Source organism: Trichosurus vulpecula, chromosome 6 (genome assembly GCF_011100635.1).
Source record: "Trichosurus vulpecula isolate mTriVul1 chromosome 6, mTriVul1.pri, whole genome shotgun sequence".
Taxonomy (NCBI): domain Eukaryota; kingdom Metazoa; phylum Chordata; class Mammalia; order Diprotodontia; family Phalangeridae; genus Trichosurus; species Trichosurus vulpecula.
Window position 1 is genome coordinate 279,348,547 of NC_050578.1, and position 25,101 is coordinate 279,373,647.

General features: G+C 49.4%; 1 protein-coding gene across 1 annotated transcript in view; it reads right to left on the reverse strand.

The window, feature by feature from the left end:
• FGF3 (fibroblast growth factor 3) overlaps positions 1-6,777 on the reverse strand; it is a 54,716-nt gene extending 47,939 nt beyond the window's left edge. Inside the window, exons 1-2 of the mRNA XM_036765314.1 lie at positions 6,507-6,777; positions 3,344-3,447 (exon numbers count right to left, since the gene is read on the reverse strand). Coding sequence (XP_036621209.1) covers positions 3,344-3,447; positions 6,507-6,777 — 375 coding nt within the window. The remainder of the gene's footprint in view (positions 1-3,343; positions 3,448-6,506) is intronic.
• Between the last annotated feature and the right edge of the window lie 18,324 nt (positions 6,778-25,101).

Below are 25,101 nucleotides of genomic sequence, written 5' to 3' on the forward strand. Positions count from 1 at the left end.
CGCATGTATGTGTGTATGAAAGAGCATGTATATGTGTAAGTTCCAACGTATGAATACAAGTATGTGTGTGCGAATTGTGTGAATAAGCATGTCTGTATGGGTGTCTGTGTGTGATTCTGTTAGTGACTGTGTGTATGTGAAAGAGCATGTATGTGTGTAAGTTCCAGCATGTGAATAAGTGTATGTGTGTGTCTGTGTGTGAATTGGTTAGTGCTTACGTGCAAGTGAATGTATACATGAGCATGCATGTGAATGAGTGTACACGTCTGAATGTGTGTGCCTACATGTGCATTAGGTGAATGTTTTTGAGAGAGGAGGGTGTTGCTTTATCTCTGTCTTAATTAATTAATTAATTAAGATTTTAAAAATTCAAGCTCCACCTTCCCCCCCTCGCTCACCCGAGCCCAGAAAACACCATTGGAAAAGCATGGACCAAAAGCAGAAAGATAAAACTTGCCTTTATCATTTAGGTTGTATCTAGACGGAAAATCTCTTAGGATGTAGCTCTCTGGCCAGATCAATGCTGCTGTAGTTGGAGGTAGCAAGTTTCATGCAGTTATATACTTATTTTACCTTACGGAGTACCCCCCCCTTTCTTTTCTTATGGGGGAGACAACAGTACAGGGCTGGCCAGAAGAGTCCCAAGGGGTTGCTCATCACAGGGCAGTGGGGGGGTGGCCATGATCTCTGCTAATAGGGTGAATTCAATGCCATTGTGGACTGATGGAGAGGCTTCTTGAGGTCTAGGCCAATGTTTATTTTTACCTCGCCTTTTCCATCAACTGGCACATAACAGGGTTTCAAAGACCAGCTGAACTCTGCCCCCCCCAAGTTCAACTTATCCTTAGTCCCTCTCCCACAAAGCCAAATGTTTTTACCTCTTCTTCTCCAAAGCTCCATTCCCTTGGGGCAGCTGGCTAGGAACTGCAGTCCCAACAAATATTTATAAAGCACTTACTTCATGCCCTAGAGTGCAAAGGGCAGTGGGTAGAGTATAGGGCCTGGAGTCAAGAGGACCCAAGTTCAAATCTAGCCTTAGACACTTTAGCTGTATGACTCTGGGCAAGTCACTTAACCCTGTTGGCCTCAGTTTCCTCATCTGTCAAATGAGGTGGGTAAGAAAATGGCAAATCAGTATCTTTGCCAAGAAAACTAGGGTCACAACTGACATAACCAAAGTGAACTATGTCTAGTGGCCAGATGGGGATGGCTGGATGATGGGGCAGACACAGAGGCAGGTAGACCCTAACTCTAATCTGACTCACAATGGCTAGGGGCATACTATGAAAGGACACAAGGTAACAGGTGTTTTCATCTCAGTTCCACTGGGAAGCTGTGTGTGTGTGTGTGTGTGTGTGTGTGTGTGTGTGTGTGTGTGTGTGCTCGAGTGTGTGTGCTCGAGTGTGTGTGCGCGCACGTGCCCATGCAGGTTAGACTGGAAGTCAGAGGATCTGTCTTTGAATCCTAGCTGCCTTGGACAAGTCACTTCCTTCTTTAATCTGAGTTCCCTCATCTGCAAAATGAACCCTTTTGGACCCACTTTCTTCTGAGGTTCCTCAGAGCTCGAAGCCGATCATCCTAAAACGAGCCTCCATCCAAGAAAAGTCATCCTTTCACCCGAGGTCACAGAATCGTTTGCCTGGAGCTCAAAGGACGTGTAGCATCTTGTCTAACAGCACTTTTTACAGATCAGGCCCACTTATGGCAAGCAACTTTCCCAAGACCCCTATTATGTGGAAGACTGGTACATGGTCAAAACAAAACAGAACAAAACATTTTGCTTGTCCCTAGTGGACAGAACCAGGAGCATCGAGCGGAAATCGTTACAGCAAATATAGGCTTGATGTCTCAGTGCTTGGCATAATGGCTGGCACATAATAGGATTGATTGGCTGATGTCTGGACCAACTTCCCAATGGTTAAAGCTGTCTAAAAGTGAAATGGGCAGCCTCCAAAAGCAGGCTCATCCTCCCTGTTAGGCTTTAAGCAATACCAGAAAGATCTTTGGTCTAGTGAATTTTCGAGCTGGAAGGGGCTGGGGCAGGTAGGAGTTAGACTAGATAGTCACAGAGGTCTTTTCTAACTCAGGAAATTCTGTTATTTGGTGTGATCCTTGACCCCTTTCACTCATCCCATGTATCCAATCTGTTGCCAGACATTTCCATTCCTACCTTCACACCATCTCTTGAATACATCTCCCAGTTCTCTCATTTAACACAGTCCCCACCCTGGTACCCTCATCACCCCTCACCTGCAGAAGCTTTCTAATTGGCCTCCCTGCCTCAAATCTCTTCACTCTGATCCACCTTCCACTCAGTATAAATTGCCAAGATTTTTCTAAGACTCTGGTCTTAGACCTGAGCCCACGTCACGTACCCCTCACCTCAATAAACTCCCCAGGTTCTCTATGACTCTCAGGATCAAAGAGAATCCTTCTGTTTCTTACTTAAAGCCCTTCATCATCTGACCCCTTCCAATCTTTCCAGTCTTCTTATATTTTACTCCCTTCCACTCACATTGGTCTATTTGGTTTTCCTCCAACAAAAAACTCCATCTTCAGTCTACAGGACTTTCCACTGACTCCCCCCTCCACCTAGAATACTCTTTCCTTTCCTCTGCCTCTTAGGATGCCTGGCTTCCTTCAAGACTCAGCTCAAATCCCCCCTTCTGCAGAAGGTTTTTCCAGATTCCTCTTCCCTTTAGTTCCCCACCCCCATCCCCTTACCTTTCAGATTGCCTACTCTGTTTATCTCTTGTAGGTACCTAGTTAATTTGGTATTTGAGTGCTCTATGAGAACGTAAGCACCTTGAGGGCAAGCCCTCTTCTCCTCTTTCTTTGGGTCCCCAGCTTTTAGCACAGCATCTGGCAAATGGCAAGTGCTTAATAAATGCTTCTTGATTGATATTAAGAAGCAAAGCCAGTCTAGGTCTTTTGAGTCCTAATCCACTTAGAACTCCCCCCTACATCAGCTCCACAATACTGCTTCTTTTCTGAAATAGATGCTCTGGGTTCCACCTGCTTATGTGAACATTCAGTAACTATGACACAGTTTGGGGGACTAGTTCAGAGACATTGGGGAGGGACACTCCAGATTTTTCAACCCAACCCCACTTTTTACAGATGAGAAAACATATCCAGATTGGGAAAGTAACTTGCCTAGAGAAAGAGACCCAGATTCTGGCCCCAGCTCCTCTTCTTGTCTCTAGGGCTCTCTCCTCTATATTGTTTACCTTCTGGGACCATTGAGCAAATGAACAAGTAGCCCACATAATCAGTCCAGCGGGCATTGCTTGGGTTTTAGGTTAGGCAAACTCAGATGCTGATGTATCAAAGCCAGGCTTACCGAGGCATAAAGTCTTCCCCGTTTGTTCATTGCCAGATAGCGCCCAGAAAACAGCCCTTTTATAGCCACAATTCCAACCTCCACTGCTGTGATTTCTAGGATACCTAGGAACAGAAACAGAGTAGAATAAATCCCTGGAGGTGAGGGTCAGTGATGCTCCTGTGTCCAGCTAGGAGCTGAGATGTACACAATCCCTGCTGACCACCAGGCTCCCTAACTTCTCTTTAAAATAACTTGGAAGCTGGTGAGGGAAAAAAGCCACTTACCAGGGTCTCTCTAAAGCAAAGAGGCATTTGGACAAAGAAAGAAGGACCTGACTAAAGCTGGGCCCCTACTCTACATGTACATTCCTGGCTCATTAACTGAGACTCCAGAAGCTTCCCAAGGCCAAGCCCTGACATTGAACCAGAGCCCCTAATCCCTTGTGTCTATTAAAAAAAAGAAGAAGAGAAAAGGTCTAAATCCCCTGTAATGCTTTTCTGAGAGACAGCAGAGCTCTTGACTCTCTGAGATTGGCAGCAAAGGTCTCTTTTAGAGGACAATGGCCTCCCTCAGATCTGCTGGAGGGGAAGATGGGGGGGGAGGCTACACCTAGAGGCTTGGATCCAGCCTTAAGTGGCTTGGCCCCCAAGGGGCTCTGACCTGGAAGCTATCACATGATGTCTGGGAAAGCCAGAATCCAGTGAAAGGCAAAGCTTAGCCATACTGTCCCACCCCCACCCTGTCCCAGGGTCAGAGGTCAAGGGGGTAAAAAGCCCTTCCCTTGGGACCAGGGACAAGTGATTGGTTCTGGGTTGGTGTGGAGAGGAGCCAAAGGGTTACAGGCTACTGAAGTTCTGTGCAATTGGGGATGAGGGTGGGGGGAGAGGCAAACATGTTGGAAACTACGGGAATAAAACAGGACCCCTATGGGGAGCCAAGCTACCAGGGCCAGGGGCTCCCCTCGAAGTTTTCTCTATCACCACCATCGGCATCACCTTTACTGGAGTTAATAATTAGAAGAAAAGGTCCAGAAGGCGGGAGATCTTCCAGGTACCTGGCCTTCCCAGTTCTGCCACACCAAGGTCACAGAGCTCAGCACTAAGACATAGCGGCAGTTAAAGGGGGGGGGGGCATCCTTTTGGCACCTGGAGGCACACACATGTGTGGGAAATGTTTTTATCCCCCCACCACCCCCAAACAAATTCTTGATCAGCGCCTCATTTCCTGAGCGCCGGGGGATAACGAGGGTGACAGCTGGTTTCTATCACCCAGTTTAATGAACTCTAAAGGATGATGCTTCAAAAAAGCCTTTTGGTGGCTGGAGGTTTCTTTTAGGAAACCGCGGTTTTCCTTCGCCGCCTTCAGCCAGACCTCCGCAGCTTCCGCATCTCCTCCCGGGCTGGCGAATTCACAGGGACAGTGCAGGTTACTGCTGTGTCCCGGGAAGTCGTCTTCCTGCGACCTGTACGCTACAGTGGCCAGGGATCGCCTGTACTCTACACCACAGCCCCTGCACCTTCTCGTCCCCTGCTGTATACACTCTTCTTTGGCCTGGGTGCCTTGCTTTGGGATCAGTGTCCTGCACCCCTGTGCCCTGTGTCGTTCTGTATATTGGGCCCTGTGCCAGAACAGGGGAGAGAAAAATCCCAGTTTCCAGCCTTAAATCGAGGTTTCAGAAGGCAATAAGTACTCCAGAATAGTTCGGCACTAACCGCAAAGAGGAGGGATCTGCAGTTATAGCTGCCTTTATCCATCCTATCGAAGCGCTGGGGGACCTCTCCAGAGTCCACGCCTTCAGCTTGCCCTGGTCAGCGCCCACGTTGACAGAGCATAGAGCCCATCAGGATGGCGAGGCCAGCCCCCCGCCGCTGACCTTCCTAGTTCTTCGTCTCCCTACTTCCTTCTTCCCCAGACTCCTGATTTCTTAACCCTCGCCCCATCCCATTCCCAGCTCCCTCAAGCTGCCGGACACTGAATATACCCAGAGGAGCTCCCGCAATCCTCTCCGGCAGCGGGAGCAGGGTGGTGTGGTGGCGAAAGGTCCTGGACAGCACGAATGAGGCAATGTAAGAAAAACCCCTGTGGGGTCTGGCTAGGAGTAACGCTGACAGGAAAGTGGTGAGGGACGAGCCCTCTGCCCCTAGGTCCGATGTGGCTGCTGTGCACTTTCCTAATCTTCCCCCACCCCACGTCCTCAGTCTATTTCGAAGCAAGGCAGGGATGCCATTTCTGAGTTGAGACTCTGCTAGAGTGGGTTGATGGGGCTGGGGGTGGGGTTGAGAAGGGCAACCCGAGGGGCCGAGCACTAAGACTCCAAGGTCCAACTGACTCCCTCCCCTGGGGCGCGAAGAACAGCTACCCTCTCTGAGTACACACTTCCCAAGTCGGCGAGGCCTGGGAACAAGAGAGAGGGAGGCGTGATAGTGTCTCTCTCTCTCTCTTGTGTGTGTGGTGTGTGTGTGTGTGTGTTTGTGTGTGTGTGTGTGTGTGTGTGTGTGTGTGTGTGTGTGTGTGAGAGAGAGAGAGAGAGAGAGAGAGAGAGAGAGGGATTTGTACCCTGAGGGGGAAAAGCTGGGATGGGGGGGGGGGAGAAAAGCCAAGGACTGAGGTGGGAAGGCAGATTTATCTTCTGTACTGCCTCCCAGGGGTAAGCCCCCGACCCCGAAATGCCGGGAAGGGCAGCTACAGAGCCTGCCCAGGGCACAGTGCTGAGCCAGGCAGACAGCCTGTGGCTTCTCGGTCTGGCTGGCATTGGGAATAACAGAGTCAGGAACATGGCAATACTAGTGAAGATCCCTTGTCCAATGTGACGCATTAGCTCCCCGAAACTCGTAGCTCCCGAGCGTGGTCAGAATCTGGAAGCCCTTCCCCACCGGCTCAGCTAGGGCCTGAGAGAGGGTGGTGTCAGTCCCACGCAAAGCATCGACCACCTGGCCGATGACTAAGCCTGTCTCTGTTCCCGTCCAGTCCCGGTCCCTGTCCCTGTCCCTGTCCCAGTCCAGTATTGTGCCCTTCCAGTCCCATTCCCTTGGATGTCTCCTAACCTGCCCCCACCCCACTCCCTGTCTCGGTCCCCGTCCTTGTTCTGGTCGCAATTCCCAGCCAGAGCCCTCCCTCTTCCGACGGTGCCTAGGCCCCCAGGCACTGAGGGTCGCAGGTCCAGCTTCCGGCCGGTACTCACTGTAGACGCTGTTCTCCAAGCTGCCGCCGACCCGGCCGTTGGGGGGGATCTGCAGGTGGTACTTGGTGGCGCAGTAGAGCTTCCTGCGCCGGGGCGCTCCGCCGAGGTGCTCATAGACACCGCCTCGGCCCCCGGCATCTCTCCGGAGCCTGCCCTCTGGGGCCCAGGTCTCCGCCTCCCTGGGGGGCCCTGGTTGAGTCAGGCCCAGGGCCCACGCCGCCTGCCCGCTGGGATGGAGCAGACTGAATACCAGGAGCCAGATCAGGACCATTGTGGCATGGTGACAGGACTCAGGCTACTACGGAGACCCGGAGCGGGTTGGAGGTGGGGGCGGGGCGCCCCCCCCCGGCGTCCATGAACACACAGCCGAGGCTCAGCAGCCCCGACAGCCGCTGGCCGAGCTACGAAGCCCCCACAGAATGCGGCGGGGACGGGGAGGGGAGGTCCTCTGGGACCCTCAGTACCCTCTTCCCCTTCTCAGGTCCGACTGCCCTCTGGAGCCTCAAATCAGTGAGAGTGCAGCCAGGCTGAGGGCAACGGGATGGGGGAGAAGGTGAGGGAGAGAAGGAGAGGGAGAAAGAGAGAAAGGGACAGTGAGGGAAGAGAAGGAGAGGAGGGGAGGGAAGACGCAGAGAGACAGAGACAGAGACAGAGAGAGACAGAGTGGAGGAGAAGCCCGGTAAATTTTTGACTGGGAAAAAATTTTGTTGATAGAGGGAGCATAGAAATAAAAGCCCTCTCTGACAACAATAGAGCTCAGGGGCCAGTTGATGGGGAGCAGAAAGGGAAGAAAAGAGAGAGGCAGGGGAAGGAAGAGAAGGGAGAGAGGGAGTGAGGGAGGGAGGCGTCCCGCACTCGTGCGGGAACACCCCTCCCCTCCCCTCCCTTGGGCCCTGGAGGAGAGGTCTCGGCGTTTCCCACCCAGGATCTCCTACCCCCCGCCCCTAGGGATAAGCCGCACCCCACACAAAGAGCGAAGAACGAGCACGCGGGCGCACGGAGGCGCACACACCCGCTGGAGCTCCGCCGCAGCACTCAGTCTAAGGGCACAGCGTCTCTTGGCCCGGCTCTCCCTTTTCCCTCTCTCTCTCTCTCCGTCTCTCTCCCTCTCCCTCTCTCCTTCTCTTCCTTCCCCCCCCCCACCCCCGCTTTGAAGGATTTCTTCCCTTCCCCCACTCCCCTGAAGACCAATTACACGTCCGAAAATTATACATTAAGGATTTCAAGTCAGCGGGGCCTGGGGTCTGTCTGTCAAGCACCCCCCCCCCTTATCAATCCCAAATCACAATAGTGACAAGCGGGATGACTGATGCGGCCTTAAAACAACGAGGGGCGGGGTGGGGGTGGGGGCCCTTTTAAAAATGCACATTTAAAAGACGGAGAATGATAAAGGAGAACGCCAACTCGAACGGCTAGGGGATGCTGCTGGAGAGTGTGCAGCAAGCATACATGTGTGGCCGTGTTTGCGTGTGTGTGCGTATGTGTGCGACTTGCGTGTATGTTTGTGTATGTGCCAGTGCGTGCGTGTGTCCCTCTGTGCGTGCGTGTGCATACGTGTGTGCAAGTGAATGGGTGTATGTATGTGAGCGTGTGTGGCCGAGATTTTCGGTGAGCGTGCGGGTGTGTTTCTCGGACAGACCAGTGGTGAGGGAGCCTGGCATCACTTGATTTTCCGCTCTTCGCGTCATCCTCCTCCCAGGGGAACAGCGCAGGGCCCCCCAGCCGCCCGCGTAGAGCACTTCTGGGGTGCTGGGGTGGGGTGGGGGGCAGAGAGGAAGCTCAGCGAATCCTCGTCGCTTTCCGAAGAGATGCTCCTTGTCCCCGAACTCTGCGCAAAGATGCTGAGACAGACAGGGCTTCGCTCCCATTTGCCCCTCGGTTCCATGAACCGACCGACAGCCAAATAGCTTGGCCTAATGGAAACGGAACTGGCCAGGCTCCCGCGCTAAGGCCAAAAGCTGCCATGCTGGACCCGAGGGGAGGCATAGGAGATTCTCGGACAGCTTCATCTAGGTGCCCCACTTCCACCAGGGGCAGGGAGGACTAGAGAGGAAGAGAACCCCCCTCCCCCCCCCACGGGCAAAGGCCTAAACAGAAGGCAGCATAGAGACAGAGACAGACAAACAGACAGAGACAGAGAGAGAGACAGGCAGACACAGCTGGAGAGACAGAGACAAAGACACACATAGAAACCGACAGGGACTGAAACAGAGAGAAAAACAGACAGAGAGATGGAAACTGAAAGACCAAGAGACTAGGAAACTAGGAGGGGAGAGAGCCACTCCCAGAGACAGAGAAGAGCTCTCATTCTCTCCGGAATGAATCTAGGTGCCAGCTCGAGAAAACTCGTTAATTAAATTTGCATCTGAAATGGCTGAAAATCAAGAGCTTTGGGGGGGGGGGCACAATTGGGGAAATGAAAGCGATTAATTTGTCCCATTTAAGCTGACGCTTTAACACTGTCCATCAGAAGGCAAGGAAGTGCCCTTTAATTCAATTCAGTTCAAGCCAATTCCACAAACATTTGTTAAAGGCCGACTACATGCAAGATATACTATTAGGAGCCAGATTTTCTTAAGAAGAGATCTCTCCTCTCCCCTCTCCCCTCCCCTCTCCTCTCCTCCCCTCTCCTCTCCTCCCCTCTCCTCTCCTCCCCTCCCCTCTCCTCTCCTCCCCTCCCCTCTCCTCCCCTCCCCTCCCCTCTCCTCCCCTCTCCTCTCCTCCCCTCCCCTCTCCTCCCCTCTCCTCTCCTCCCCTCTCCTCTCCTCCCTTCCCCTCTCCTCTCCTCCCCTCCCCTCTCCTCCCCTCTCCTCTCCCCTCTCCCTCTCCCTCTCCTCCCCTCCCCTCTCCTCTCCTCTCCTCTCCCTCTCCTCCCTTCCCCTCTCCTCCCCTCCCCTCTCCTCTCCTCCCCTCTCCCTCTCCTCCCTTCCCCTCTCCTCCCCTCCCCTCTCCTCTCCTCCCCTCCTCCATGGGAAGGGATCTCAGAAGCCAGGGATTAGACTAAGTACCCTTGCAGTTTTTGATGCTTTCATAGTCAAGACTTCCTGTATAATTCACCATCTTTCTGTAGTGCAATTAGGTACTCTCCAATTCCCATCCTTGAGTTCTGATTGTTACTCAGACTGTTCTCTACTCCTGTGGCTCTCCACCTCCTTACTCTTGTGGCTCACCTCCTTTCTACTGCTTAGAATTCCTTTCCTATCCTTTAAAGCCCAACTCCAGTGTCTCAATCCTGGGGAAGCCAAACCCATCTCTCCAGTCAGTAATGACCTTCCCCCTTCCCCATTCATGAAACTCTTGGTTTGTTCCTGTCTGCTGCAACTCCTCTCCCCCAATTTGGTTGGAGGAATGGAGCAATCTTGAAGCTTTTTCTTCTTGTCATTTTGGGTACTCCTTTCCTTTATTATGAGGTGAATTACTTGAGGGCAGGGTGGGACATTTCTCTAACTTTGGTTTCTCCTAGAGTTTTCTGTATAGGACTCTGCACATCGTTGGTGCTTAATAACCAAAGCTTATTGAATTGGGACTCCTAACTCAACTTTACACCTTCCCGCCCCCTCCCCCCCCTTCCCCAACTTGACATTCCTTCTCTGTCAATTTGTTTGGGTGGTAGAAATGGAGTCAATGCTGTGTCCTCAAGTTCATTCCCAAATAATATCTCCTCTTCTTGCCTGTGGACTTGAGCCTGGCTCTCCTCCCCAGTGCCAGTATTCTGAGCCTTTCTCTCTCATTATTGGGAGAACCAGCCACAAGTGAGGTACCCACAGGGACAAGGGTAGTGTTTTGGCTTTTTTTCCTGGCTCCACCCTCAGTCACTGAGTCCCTCTGCCTTTTTCTCGTCTCTTTCCCCCAGCAGTCTCTGAAGTCTCTGGAACAGAAACATAAAGAGGTGATCACTGGAGATGTGTGGATGTGGATGTCCAGGCCAGTATATTCATAGTCTTGGGGCTCACTGACCTCTTGAGATCCCATCTACAGGGCCATGCTCAGGTCTAGTTGCCACATTTTAGGAAGGTTCTTGCTAAGCTGGAGAGAGCCCAGTGGAGGACAGTTTGGTTGGGACGTAAGTAAAGATCTCATCATAGGAGCGTAGGCTAGAGGCTTACCTTGGAAGAGGAGAGACCAGGAACATATGATCTAGGATGAGAAGACTGTCCCGTGTGGAAGAGGGATTACATTTAGGCTTGGCTCCAGGGAACAGAACTAGGAATGGTGAAGGTGAAGGAAGCAGGGTCTGGCTGTATGTCCCAGCAACCCAAAGTGGACGGGGGAGCCTTGGCAGGGGGAAGGGAACCACAGGTCCTTCTCCCTCCCAGAGGGCTTCAAGCCAAGGCAGGGCATGGGTGTGTGTGTGTGTGTGTGTGTGTGTGTGTGTGTATGTTTGTTAACTTCAGAGGTGAATGGGGCCACTTCTGAGTCTCTTCCAGCCAGGAGACCAAGTGTTTCTGAATCCCTTTCTGGAAGTCTGGGGTCCATGAGGGATGAGGGAAGGAAGGGGGAGGCTGGCTTTGGATAGCCCAGCCCACTCGCTGATAAGGCAGCTAGCTTTCCTAGGCTGGGTGAGGCAGAGCCTTCTCCAGCTGCCCCTCTACATCTGGCCATAGGCTGAAGAACCTTCAGCCGGCCAGGGCAGGAAGCAGGGTGTGTTCCATAATAGCAATTATAAAAAGAAAAAACAAAACAAACAAAAAACCCAGTAATATCTGACACGTATCTAAGCTTTCCACCTTTTCAAATCCTTTATACAACACTGCCTCGTCGTAGCATTGTAACAGCCCCAAAAGGTAGGTTGTGAGGGCACCCATTTACTAGATAAGAAAATTGAGGCTCAGCCAGAGATGGGAGGGCCTGGCAGAGGTGTGCAAGCGGAGTTCCAGAGGCAGGTCTGGGAAGTTCGACTCGTGTGCAGGGAACGCAGCCCTGGCGAGCGGACCCTAGATCCGCGCAGCCGGGGCAGGGCCAGGGCCACCCGGGGCCGTGGTTCTGCGCCTTCTGGCGGGCCCCAGTGCCTAGATATTAAAGCCGACCCCCCGCCTGTGGGTGGAGGAACGGCCGGTTAATAACTGCTCCGCAAATTGCTTCCAGCTTGCTCCCATTATGGGGACGATTTTGCTAATTACCGCCATCATCTCCCCAGCGCTGCCGCCTTTGGGTATCTCCCCTGTCCCGGGCCCGCGCCCAGTCCCTGAGGTCTCAGCTCTCCGTAAGGGCAGAGGGGAGGAGATAGCGGCATTCCGGGCATCCCCTTCATCCCTACATTTCTGCATCCCACTCACCCATCTCCCCTTCTCCCCGCACCCTCGCATCCCGTATGTCCAAAGCATCCATCCCTTCATCTCCAGATGCTGGGATCCTGGATGGGACAAGGGGTCTCCTCTCCTTCCTGGTACCACCCTCACCTCACACCAGTCGCCTCACTGCCCCTGGCCAGCCACCTACCAGGTCCCTACCTCCCTAATCCCCCCCCCCCCATCCTCTCTACTCTAGAAGCTGCCAGCCCCATTCCTGGAGCTGGGGACTATTTTTTTTTCTTTTTTTAAAGGAGTGGGGGAGGAGGAAGAGGAGGGAGAAGAAAGGAGGGTCTGTTTGATGTGGTCTCCCTTCGAGCAGAGGGTGGGACTTCAGATGTGGTCTCTGCTCTCTCTCTGGAAATCTTTGTTAATTACGTCCCTGAAGCCGCCCCCAAGCACCCCAGCAGCCCGTAATCACTGGGAAGCGCAAGGCGCCCAGAGGAGACCCCTGTTCCCAGTCCCTCTCCCTGCCCCCCATTCAGGGTTGAGACCGACCCCATCCCTGGGAGAGTAGATCTGTGCGCCTGGTTCGTGGAGCCTCCCTGGGCTGCTGACTTCCAGCAGGGCCTGGAGGGAGCTTATGGAAATTACACCTAGGTGGTCGGGGGAGGTGAGTCCAGGGAAGTGAGGACTGGGATGCTATAGCCAGAATGCAAAATCGAGCACTTTAGGTCCAACACAACCATGGGAATCCTCTCTTCCAGAGCCCAGAACTTGATGCCTATTGTGTGGTGTAGGTACCTAGAAGCGTCCCCCCTCAGGGAAAGAAAAATCGTGGAACCCCTCCCCTACATGTATGTGTGTGGAGATAGTGAACAGTACTGGTGTGTACACCTGCACCCACTCATATTCGCCAATGCATTCCCACACATATTACACACACAGACTGGAATACACATGCATCCATATACACCATTCCCCCTACCCCATCCAGGAAGCCAAATAAAAAAAGGTGTTCTAAAAATAGGACCACCCCAAGTCCCTCGAGAGTTCTGGTGCTGACCCCCTGAGTCAGACCCTCTCAGCAGAGCTGAAGCCTAAAGAGAGATATTAAAGCCTCTTCTAGGAAGGCTAAGAAGCAACAATACCATCCCCACATGCACCCTCTTCACCCCTCTACTGGTCCTCCCAGCCCCTCTCCCTCCGCATCTTCTAACATATTCTAGGCTGAAATCTGATGTAGACTAGTTAGAATGGGAAGTCACAATTTGTGGGACAATAAATGGGGGGAGGGGTGCAGAAGGAGACTCCAGAGGGGACCCCCTCCCCTCCACGCCCTTCTCTGCTTCCCTGCCCAATTATGAACCCATTATCAGTCGTAATCCAATGGGACCCAGGATTCAGTGCAGCCCTAGGGGTGATTCATGAGCAGTCTGATTGACTCACAGAATGAATCTGGTCTCTTATACTTAGGATCCCATGTTTTGGGGCAAGTCCCTTCTGTCATTGCACAGGTATATTGGCCTGGGAAGGTGAGGGCTGGGGCTGCAGCTCTGGGGCTCTGCCGAAGGCTCAGGTCAGTCCCCAAAGATGACCAGGGATTGTTCCACCCTCCTTGCTCAGTCCAGTACAAAAAAGAAGCCGTCCCTCAGATATTTGGACTCTGGGTGCTGCGGCTATTCTCCGCCAGTGTTCATTATTAATACCCCAGGAGCAGAAACCTGCCCCCACACCCTTTTTAGACACCTTTCCCCAGGCACCCACCTAAGAAGAGGAAGGGTTGCCTAGTAGATAGTGTTGGACTTGGAAACAGGGCGACCTGGGTTCAAATCCGGGCTCTCATACTTGAGAGCTGTGCCGTTATGACAAAGCCCCTTTCAAAGCCTAATCATCTTCTGTAAAATGAGAATGTTAATTCCCGCCCCTCCACAGACAGTCGTGAGGCTCTGATGACTACGCACACGTCCGTATGTATGTGTATGTATTAATGCTCCACGTCATTATCATCATATTTCTCTGCTCTAACATCCAACCCATTAAGACTGGAAGCTCAAGGCATCTTGCGGACATTCATTTCCAGGCTCAGGCCCCGGGGGAATACACCCAGTGAGGAAGCTTCCAACCCGGACAGTGCCACAAAGATTTCTGCCCTGATTTCTGTTGGAAAGCCCTATTTGTTGGTCTTTTAGAAATAGTTTCAGCCATGGGGGCGGAGCATACGCAAATGAGCTGAGCCCAGCCCTAAAGCCTCCCCGCAGGGGAACACCGCCCTCTGCGCTCTCGTTCTCGTAGTCACACTTCCTGTAACATCTGAAACCTAGCGTGGGTTCTCTCAATTTTTATTTTTATCAATGGAAACAACATTAAAGAAGAGGCATTATTTCCATCTGCTTTGCTGCTGCCCCCGAAGGACCATGGGAGCTGACTTGCAGCTGCAACTTTCCATAAATGGGCTGTCTTCCGCATTCAAACTTGATCTCCTTGAGAGAAGAGCGTCTTTTCCAATTGCGTCCCCACCACTCAGCACAGGACTTTGCACATAGTGAGCACTTAATAAATGCTTAATTCACTCATTGATTTAACAACCCTGTGAAGAAGCTGCTACTATTAACCTCCATTTACAGATGGGGAAACTAAGGCAGACGTGATCGAGTGGCTTGCCTAGGGTAACCCAGCTAATGTGGAAGTGCCCCCCAGCCTGCTCCTCATCGTGTTCCAGCTCCCGTCTCTACCTGTGCTCAGGAGTCCCCAGGGCCTGAGACGCTCTCATGTCCCTCCTCATTTCCTGCTTGTAGAATCCCTGACTTGCTTTAGAACTTGCGCCAAGCTCTGCCTTTGCCACAAGGCCTTCCTTGGCTCTCCCAGCTGCTTGTGCCCACTCTCCTGAAACCACCTTGGGTTATTTTGTAATCACACACTGGCTCCACATGGAGGGGAAACTTCTTGCTCTCAAGGATACCGTCATTTTCATTACTGTTTCTTCACTATCTGGCACTGTGCCTGGCATCTAGTAGCTGCTTTTAAAAGTGATTGTTGAGTGACTCATTGATTGGTAGTGCCTAGCTCAGAGCTTTGATGGAACAGAAGGACCAGGGACTTATTTAGTAGAAGATGACCCCAGAGACTCTCTGGCCGAGCCTGCTTCACAACATCTCAGCACACTGGATCTTCAACCTCCAGCCAACTCCAGGGAGGGGCCCAGGGCCTCTGTCCATGTTTGTGCACAGATCAATGGATTAACCCAAATGAGGACACCAGAGTCTGAACCACATTTACCTTCAAGTGAAGGAAGCCCACAACTTCTGCACTAAAGTGCCCTGGGTTTGGTATGGAGGCCTGGATTTGAACCTTCACTCTGCTACTTCTTAGCTAGCTTCCCTCCCCGCCCTCTTCCCCCCCCCACCCCCCCAGGGCTCAGTTCTCTCCTCTGTAAAACTATGATGATATGTAGAATTTCTTTTGGCCCCACCATTTTATGAGAGATGTCCTAAGGTCCTTTTAGTCTCTGAAATCCTAAAATACCTTTATACAAAAGGAACAGAAGCAGGGCTTTGATATTTATGAATAGGTAAACATTTTAGGACAAACAAAAAAGACATGAATGAAGGAAGGGAGGGAATGAGGGAGGGGGGAAAGTGGAGGCAGGCAGGGAAGAAGGAAGGAAAGATGGAAGGAAGAAAAGGAAAGAAGAAAGGAGGGAGGAAAGGAGGGAAGAAAGGATGGAGGGAGGGAAGAAGGAAGGAAGGAGAAAAGGGTGGGAGAGAGGGGGGAAGGAATGAAGGAAGGAAGGAAGGAAGGGAGGGAAAATGGAGGGAAGAAGGAAACTAATTAGTTGGCATAATGGATAGAGTACTCTATTCGGAGTCAGGAAAACCTGAGTTTGAATTCTGTCTCAGACAGCCCCAGAAGCCCTTCATAACCTGACTTCCCTCTCCCCTTTCCAGTCTTCTTACATGTTATACCTCTCCATGTACTCTTCAATCCAATGGCAGTGGTGTCCTGGCTGTTCCACGTCCAAGCTGCTCCAGCTCCTGACTCCCAGCATGTTCTCCGGAGGTCCTCAGTGATCAGAACTCTCTCCTTCCTCATCTTCCCTTCCAGACTTTCCTGGTTCCTTTAAGTCCCAGCTAAAATCTCTCCTTTCTGTCACAAAAGATGTGTCTCCCTTTGACATAATAAGAACTGGCTTGCAAAGTGTTCTAAAGACATCATTCCCCTTGATCCTCATACAATTCAATGAAGCAGGTGCCAAAGGCTTTGTTCTCCCCATTTCAGAGAAGAGGAAAGTGACTCAGACGGTCCAGTGATTTCCAGAGATTCTCAAAGTGGGCAATACCACCCCCTTGGGAGGGTGTTGGAGCAATCCAAGGTGGGGCAGTAATAGCCTCTGGTGCGATTGGGGGGCACTGAATAAAAATAAAGAGGAGGTGGAAGCATAAGGAAAGAAAAGAAGAAAATTTTGAAAAATCATTCACACATGTTTCATCTGTTGTGTGATGGAGTTAAAGTTGTAGTGGCTACATTTTTTTCCAAATAAACACACAAAATCCAAGTTATAACTGATCAGTGATCAAGTTTGCTGATAGGTCTTAACAAGCAAGTGTTGGCAGGTGAGTATGTCATGCATGGTTGGGAAGTCCAGCATACATGGGCATGTGCTTATAATGACTTGTTTACAATATGATACTACATGGTTACATGATGCAAATATTGCATCATTGAAATTTCAGTGCAGGAAAAGCCCCACAAATTTCCAATAAATTATTAAATTTAAGATGTGTCATTTAAAAATACATATTTTACATTTTTTGGAAATGTCAAAAATTTAAAAAAAAATTAGAGGGTTAAAGAGAGTAGATTTCCAGGGGAGCATTGAGTAATTTTTTTTAAAGGGAGCAGTAGACCAAATAAGTTTGGGAACCTCCGCCTACAGGTTCACATAGTATGTGGCACAGATGAGGGATGAGCCCTGTGCCTATAATCTCAGGACTGGAAAGGGCTTCAGTGGCCATCAAGAAAACGCCAATCTTATAAAAGAATGTTCTGGACAAGGGGTCACCCAGACTCCCTTGAAGATCTCTGTCAATGGGGAACCTGTTATCGCCAAGGAAATTAATTCTGCTTTGGGGCAGTGAGAAAGCCCCCCCTGACTGCCTGCCTAAATGGGCATCTTGGTGGCTTCCATCCCCCGACCCTAATTCTGCCCTCTAGGCCCTCTAGACCCTCTAGACAAATCCCTTGTCTGTGGCTATCAGCCTCCCAAGTTTTAGATGCCAGCCAGCTAGCTCTGCACCCCTGTGTTCTCAGACCACAGCCCTTTCCCACCTCTCCCCCCACCCCTCACCCCAGGTAAAGTGAAACCTGGAAACATTGGAGTGCAATTAACTGTGATATGCCTCTATTTTGAACTCATAAGAAGGGATAATGAGCAAGCCTTCAATTCATTAGTCTATGGACAGGCAGATCTCCTCCATTTGGCTCCTCACTGCAAGGAGATGTCTGGACACCACAGAAGCCTTTTCACTTGCTAATAATGACTAATTGCCACATAGGGCATGAAAGGAGCTTTTGAAAAACCCTTTGCAGTCATTTTTGCATTGCTTATCGACCCCTAGGAGGCAGTTATTATCATCCCCACTTTGCAGAAGAAGGAAAGTGACTTTTTCAGAAGATTCCACAGCTGCCTTGTGAGAGATCTCCAAACTACTGGCTAGTACCCAGCACTTCACTATAACACGTGGGAGACTAGATTAGGGGACATGGAGAGACGCCTTTTTATGATTCAGTTTCCAGGTTTCCAGTGCCTAATGGGAATGAAAAGGCAGGGTTACTATCCCTAATGTCTTGGGAACCCATGGAGAGCTAGATTTTGGACCTTTGAGAAAAGACCACCCTGCTCTATTTCATGAGAAAAGAGGACCCTAGGGCCAGGGTCAGGAATAGATTTCCTAGCTGAATAGGAGGCCAAGGATAGTGTGCCTCTGCAGGCCTGAACATGTCAGGGAAGGGGGAATCTGTGGAGGAGAAGAGTCTTAAAGGAGGATCCCCAAGTTCTTCATCTTGTGGATGTCAGTGTCTGGGCTTTCTCAAAGTCTCAGAGATAGAAAGAAGCTCAGTCCAACCCAGACTTGGCCAAGAATCTTGTCTCCAACATCCTTGACAAGTGGTTGTCCAGTCTTTGCTTGAAGAACTCTAGGGAGGGGATTCTGGGATTAGAAAATCCCCCCTGGCTTCCATTGACCTCTTGGCAACACCCCCCATTGCTCCAGTCAGATGGAATAAGTCTGGACTCCTTCTTCACAACCCTTCAAGATGGCACTCCCATCTCCCCAAGTCTTCTCTCTCTTCCAAGTTAAAATTCCCAGTCCCATCCCTAGATCCTCATATCACATTGCTTCCACAGAGATAATTGTGGAAACCATTGGGGCTGTTTCCGGAAGAGAAAGCCCATGAACTCACCCCTGAGCTCCTTTCCAGCTCTGAGGGCTGTGATCCCAGGACCCCAGCCAGCACCTCTAGGACAAGAGGCCCAATCTCTTGAGTGTGCCAACTGTCAAGACCTGAAGGGAACCCCCAGGCTCTTTGGTCTTTATTCCGAGTCCCCAACAAATTGCAGATCTCCAGGCCCTGTAGAGACTTAAGGCATAACTATAACCTCACTATCTCTGAGCTCTGGGCATTCTCTCTGGCTGGTCCCCACACCTGGAACCTCTCCCTCTTCTGCTCCAATTGCTGACCTCCCTGTCTTCCTTTAAGATCCAACTAAAATCTTACCTTCTACAGGCAGCCTTCCCCAACTCCCCTCAAGTCTGATGCCTTCTGCCTGTTAATTATTTCCTAGTTATCCTATAGTTTACTTTGTATTTGTTTGCATGTGGTCTCCCTCATTAGATTGTAAACTCCTTGAGGGCACAGATTGTCTTTTGCCTCTGTTTGTATCCCCAGCATTTAGCACAGTGTCTAGCATATAGTAGGTGCTTTGTTTATTTATTGATTGATTGATTGATGAGATGGACATTTCTCCCCATTTTCTGGGAGTGATGAAGGACGAGCAGCAGGTTTTGGGAGCCCTTTGGGGCTGCTGCTCACTCTGGAGGCTGAGGGGAACCATAGGAAGTGCACTGCTCTGTAATCAGGGAGCTGGGTCAAATTCCAGCCTGGCCACTTAAGTGCTCTTGTGATCTTGGACTGCTGTCTTCCCCTTGGTGGGCCTCTGTTCTTCATCTGTTGAAGGAGTGGGTGGGACCAGATTGCTCCTGGGCAACCTTCTAGCCCCACCTCTGGGATCACTAGGACAACAGGTCCTGCTGACCACTTATGTGACCACTTTGTTTCAAAGCTAATTTGTGGCATCTTCAGGCTAGAGTTCCTACTTTGTTCAATGCTGGGCTGGTCACTGGCATTCATTTCCTATGTTTCTGGGTGGAGATGTTGCTTGAGAAGCATATTGACCACTCATCCCCCTCTGCATTTATAATGTCCCTCTGAAGAGGTAAAAGGTTGAGGGGTGCTGGGCACCCCAAAATATTGACGCACTGGGTCCTGCCGAAAGAATTCGACTCAAGCCTTCTCAGCCAAGGGAAAAGACAAAGTTCATTACGGATTCACCACAATGGGCTGTCTTAAGAAATCCTCCCGTTTGTGATGCCTGTTTCCACAAGCGGGCCAGATTCAACCTACTGGATTAGATTGAATCTGAGCACCTTCATGGAGGCAAGATGGAGATTATATACACAAAGATTGTAGGAGGGATTGAGGGGTGGTCTGGGGTGACTTGAGGAGGGGTTTAGGGAAGGTCTTGAGGGGAAGTCCAAGGAGGGCAAGGTGAGGTAATGGGATTAAGGGTGGGAAGTAGCTGAACAACAAAGGGCAAGGCTAGGTAGAGATTTGGGCCTAATGATAATGTGAGGCTTGTGGCCTTAGGGGAAGGTCAGATCCAGTTGGAAGATTCAAGGACAGTTCAAGGGGGCTCCCAGAGACTGCATTCCAGATTCAAGGGGGTTCCCAGAGACTGGGCCCTCATCACCTCCAGTCCTCAAAACAAATGCATAGGTTTAAGGAAGGCTAAGATGAACTCATGTAGTACTAAGCCACAGACCTGTCACTGGCTTTAAGAGACACGAAGCAGATTTAGCCATTTTCTGGGCCTTTTGAGGTTCATCCTCCTTCAACTTTCCTCTGAAAATCCTGTTGTGAAGTGGAGGTGAGGGAGGCCAAGCTCTGATCATGGTTTTAGGCATCATGGGGAGCCCAGCCTTTTGTCTGAGGACCAAGCCTCAGGTTGGCTCCTAGATGAATTCTTTATGTGTTGGGGGTGGGAGTGGGCTCAGGGTCCTGGATTCAGGAGGTGGCAGAGGGCAGTGGAGAGTTCCTTGGAGAGGATGGGTTGGGGAGGGGGCCCGGGAGCCTGCAGGAGCGGAGCCAAGGAGTTCACTTCAAATACATGCAGACTCTCTCTGATGTCTCACCACTCATAAGCCAGCTCAGGTTGAACTTCCAGAGACAGAAAAATGATTTTAATTTGTTTTTCAAACTAAATTACTGCTTTAAATTTGCAATCCCCAGGGAATTTCCTTCTCAAACAAAAGAAGACACACACACTTCTATTCTCCTACTGCTTCCCTTCCTCTCTTTGGTTGTGCCCGGAGTAGGGGCTAGGGGGCATCAGCCCTGGCATGGCTCAGGAAGCCAACACCAACTGCTGTCTTGGTTCATCTCCCTGAACATCCCAGGAGCCCTGGTGGCAGTGCCAGCTTCAGGACACAGGGAGGGCCATGGGCTGTCTGGTGAATGAGGCCTCTGTCTCTGTAAGACATAGAACTTTGGTCAGAGGAGGGTTAAAAGGGCATTTCTGGATGACACTGGGAAAGGGCAAGAGGCAGAGCTGTGTGGAGATGGGCCCTGAGCTGGCCCTAGCCATGACCTCCTTGGGAAGGATGGTGTGATCCTTGGTGGCATGAGCTAATGGAGCCCCAGGATGGCAAAACATGGGTTTGCATAGCCAGGTGGCCTGACCCAGAGCTTCACTTGCCCAGCGGTGGGCCAGTGTCTCCAAAATGAATTTCCCTTTAGCACAACATTTAATTCCAGACAATCCACTAAGCCCACACAAAAGAGACACTGCCTTCCTTCCCTCCTTCCCTCCTCCCCCTGGACAATCCCATAGGTGATTAGCAGGCTTTCTCTCCTTCCCTGGCTTTAAAAGGAGGCACCAATAATCCAAACCAAATAGGAGTGACCTCGGAACCTTTTCTGCTGTATTTTTTCTCATGCCACAATTTCTTTAGCGTGTGAGTGATCTGAAGGGCCGGCCAGCCAGGCTGCCTTCAGGCCCCTTTGTCAGGCTGCCTGCCTTTGATCTCACCTGCCTGTCAGGGGGGAGAGGGCTCCCTCCTGGACAGTCCCTCCCAGAGCTAACCCGGCCACAAATTGGCAGCCTAACAAAGGTCTAACTCTGGAGGGAAAGGTGTTAACCCTTTCACTGACCCCAGAGCTGAAAGAAGGAAAGGGAATGGGGAAGGTGGGGGAAGAAAGCACCAGAACCACAACAATTGCATTTAATAGAAGCCCTCTGAGGGCAAGGACTGCTTCTAAGGATCCAGATTCTGAGATTGACTTTATCCTGCAGGAACCTGAGGCCCGGAAAGGGGAAGGCACTTGGTCACTCGGTACCCATCACAAGTGGGATTTGAACTCAGTCTCTCTGACCTTCGAGCCCATGTTCTTTCCTGTGTAGCACACTTCTAGTACTAAGCACAGAACCAGGGCACACAGTAGGTACTTTATGAGTACTTGTTGACTGACTGACCAATTTTACAGATAAGAAAATCCAGGTGGAGGGAGGTGACTGACTTGCCTAGGGAAGCATTGAAGAAAGCCATTTAGAAAAGGTGGGAAGAATTAGTAAACTGCATAAATGCTGCATTTCTTGGATAAATGTTGGGAGCACAGACTTAGGAACCTCAGAGCCCATCTAGTCCAATCCCTTCATTTCACAGAGCGGAAAGAATAAAGGGACTTAAACAAAGTCTTACAGATAGCTGAAATCTCATGTGTACCTCCCCCCGACCCAAGTGATGCAGATTGCAACTCATGCATGCCAGCCCATCCTGCCCAACTCCTTTCCCAGACCTCCCACAAATACTCCAAGGAGTCTAGGCAATGCATTGGGAATGCATGAATCCTCCTTCAGGCTTCCTTCACTCTTACTTCTAAATATGACATAATTATCATAACAAAACAGGTACTTCCCACATTGTAAAAACGTAAAAGGGAAATTCCTGAAATGGGCAATGAATTGCTGACCATCTCCTAAAAGACCTGACAACAGAATGCCTTTATTTTTCAGCCTGAATGATTTGTGACTTCTGGATCTCAAACATTGCCTAATTTGTAATTTGACTAACTCTTATTTGCTTATTATGTATATTTTAATTAAGCTTGTCTAGGCAGCATGTCCTAGTGGATAGGATACTAGACTTGAAGTCAGAAGGACTTGGGTTCAAATCTTAGTGGTTGTGTCACCCTAGGAAAGGGGATCTCTCTGAGCCCTGGTTTCCTCATCTCCAAAATTTACTTTTCCTTCCTGGCTGTTGGGTCTGCTCAGAAGACCAATTTGCAGATCAGTTAAATGGTCTGCCAAATTTGGAATTACAGGGAAGAGGGTTAGGGCTTCTCAAAGCATATTTTCATCCCATGATAGCAGATTGATGAATCACCCTTCTCTGTTCTGGGGATCAATGTGTCTAAGGAAACAGGACAAGTTGCCTAGAATCTTAGTGTCTTCTCCTTGGGACAGGACAGGTGGTGGATTCTATCTTGGGCCACCCATTCTAGCACTATTAGCCCCTCTCTTTGACACACATCTCTGCTCTCTCACCCTTTCCAAGTGTATGGCTTAAATGGAACCAATTTCATTTTAGGTAAGTGGTCTTCTGATGATCAGCATTGTTGGTAATCTGAAGGGTGATGAAGAGACACATGTCCATATAGCACAGAATCTCATAGTAATGACTTGGGTGCCGGAAGAGACCCAACAGACATCCTTAAGGACATGAGTGGCAGAAAAAGAAATGGAGGACTTTTGGAGCCCAGATAGCAGATTTAGGTGGGAACTTGCCTGAGCTCTCCCAAATTCCCCTCCAAACAACTTTAAAATGACATCTCAAAATGAATTCTGGAGTGGTAGAACCAACAAAAGGATGGAATGAGACAATTTCACAGCCCATGACAATTTAGTAGGTCAGCAGGAAAGATCTGCCACACTGGGATGAAATTGGAGCACAGTCCAACACAGGCACCCCAGATAAGGCAGAACTGAGGCCCCCTGGCCCCTGCACAAACCAGGCCTTGGGGGCAACTTATTCTGCCATAGATACTCCTGGAACTCTCAGTTTGAAAAAGGTAAGGGGATTGGGCAACTGGTCAGTAGATTACAAGGGAAGCTTTACTGGCACTGGGTACAGGACTTTGTTGCACTGCCCAAATGGGGGTCAGCTCACAGACCCATATCTCAGTCCCTGGGCTTGGAGGAGCACTAACATACTGGAGCAAGAAGCTGCAGGTGAACAGGGACCCTAGTCACAGTTTCAGAACAGAAAAGAGTGTTTGTGGTTAACTGCAGACCAGAGCACATACCAGGAGAGCAGCGAACAGACCTCACCTTAGCTCATACCACATTGGAAGGAGTAAAAACTTACAGACTCCCAGAATTAGCTCTAAAACAGTAGAACAAAAAACCCAAAATTTTAAGACAGTGCCTCCTCCACCCCCATAGCAGAGCCCAACTTTAACATCAAATTTAAAGTCAAGAAATAGGTGGGGAAAAGAAACAAAACAAACAAATAAACAAAAAGGACTAACCACGAAAGGTTACTATAATGACAAGAAAGGTCAAAACTCTTAGTCAGAAGAGGACAACAATATCAAATTGGCCACATATGAAACTTCAAAGAAAAATATGAATTGGTGTCAGGTCCAAAGAGAACTCCTGAAAGGGCTCCAAAAAAAAAAAAGATTTTAAAAATCAGAGAGGTAAAAGAAAAAATGGGGAAAGAAATTAGATTGCTGCAAAAGAATTCTGAAAAAAAGAGTCCACCGCTTGGTAAAAGAAGCACAAAAAATTTTTTGAAAAGTACAAAAATTCACTAAAGAAAACAACTCCTTAAAAAATAGAACAGGCCAAAGGGAAAAGGAGGTACAAAAGCTCATTGAAGAAAATAATTCCTTACAAGTTAAAATTGGACAAGTGGAAGCTAATGACTCCATGAGACATCAAGAAACAACCAAGCAAAATCAAAAGAATGAAAAAAATGGAAGAAAATGTGAAATGTCTCATTGGAAAAACAACTGTCCTGGGAAATAGATCCAAGAGAGATGATTTAAGAATTATTGGACTACCTGAAAACCATGGTTGAAAAAAGAGCTTGGACATTATATTTCAAGAAATTATCAAGAACAACTACCTTGATATCCTAGAACCAGAAGAAAAAAATAAAATAGAAAGAATCCACCAATTGCCTCCTGAAAGAGATCCCAAAATAAAACTCCTAGGAGTAATATAGCCAAATTCCAGAACTCTCAGGTCAAGGAGAAAATACTTCAAGCATCCAGAAAGAAATAATTCAAATATTGTGGAGTCACAGTCAAGATAACACAGGATTTAGCAGCTTCTACCTTAAGGGATCAGAAGGCTTGGAATATGATATTCTGGAAAGCAAAGGAGATAAGGCAGGAAACTACATCTTGCTAAAAAGGTACCCTAGACAATGAGGTAATATCAGTACTAAACATATATGCACCAAATGTTATAGCATCCAAATTTTTCATGGAGAAGTTAGGAAATAAATAATAAAACTATACCAGTGGGGGACCTTAACTTTCCCCTCTCAGAACTAGACAAAATTAACCACAAAATGGACAAGAAAGAAATTAAGGAGGTGAATAGAATTTTGGAAAAGTTAGACATGATGGACCTCTGGAGAAAATTGAATGAAGATAGAAAGGAATATACCCTTTTCTCAGTGGTACATGGCACCTAGACAACAATTGACCATGTATCAGGGCATAAAAACCTCACAAACAAATGCAGAAAGGCAGAAATATTAAATTCATCCATTTCAGATAGTAACACAATAAAAATTATATTCAATAAAGGGCCAGGGAAAGATAGATTAAAAATTAATTGAATTAATTAATTAATATAACTGAATAATCTAATCCTAAAGAATGAATGGGTCAAAGAACAAATTATAGAAATAATTAATAATCATTAAAGAGAATGACAGTAATGAGACAAAAGGAAATAGGCCAGTGAAGAATGAAAGTGCTGTGGATGAAAAGGCGTAGAGAGAGCCGTGTTCACA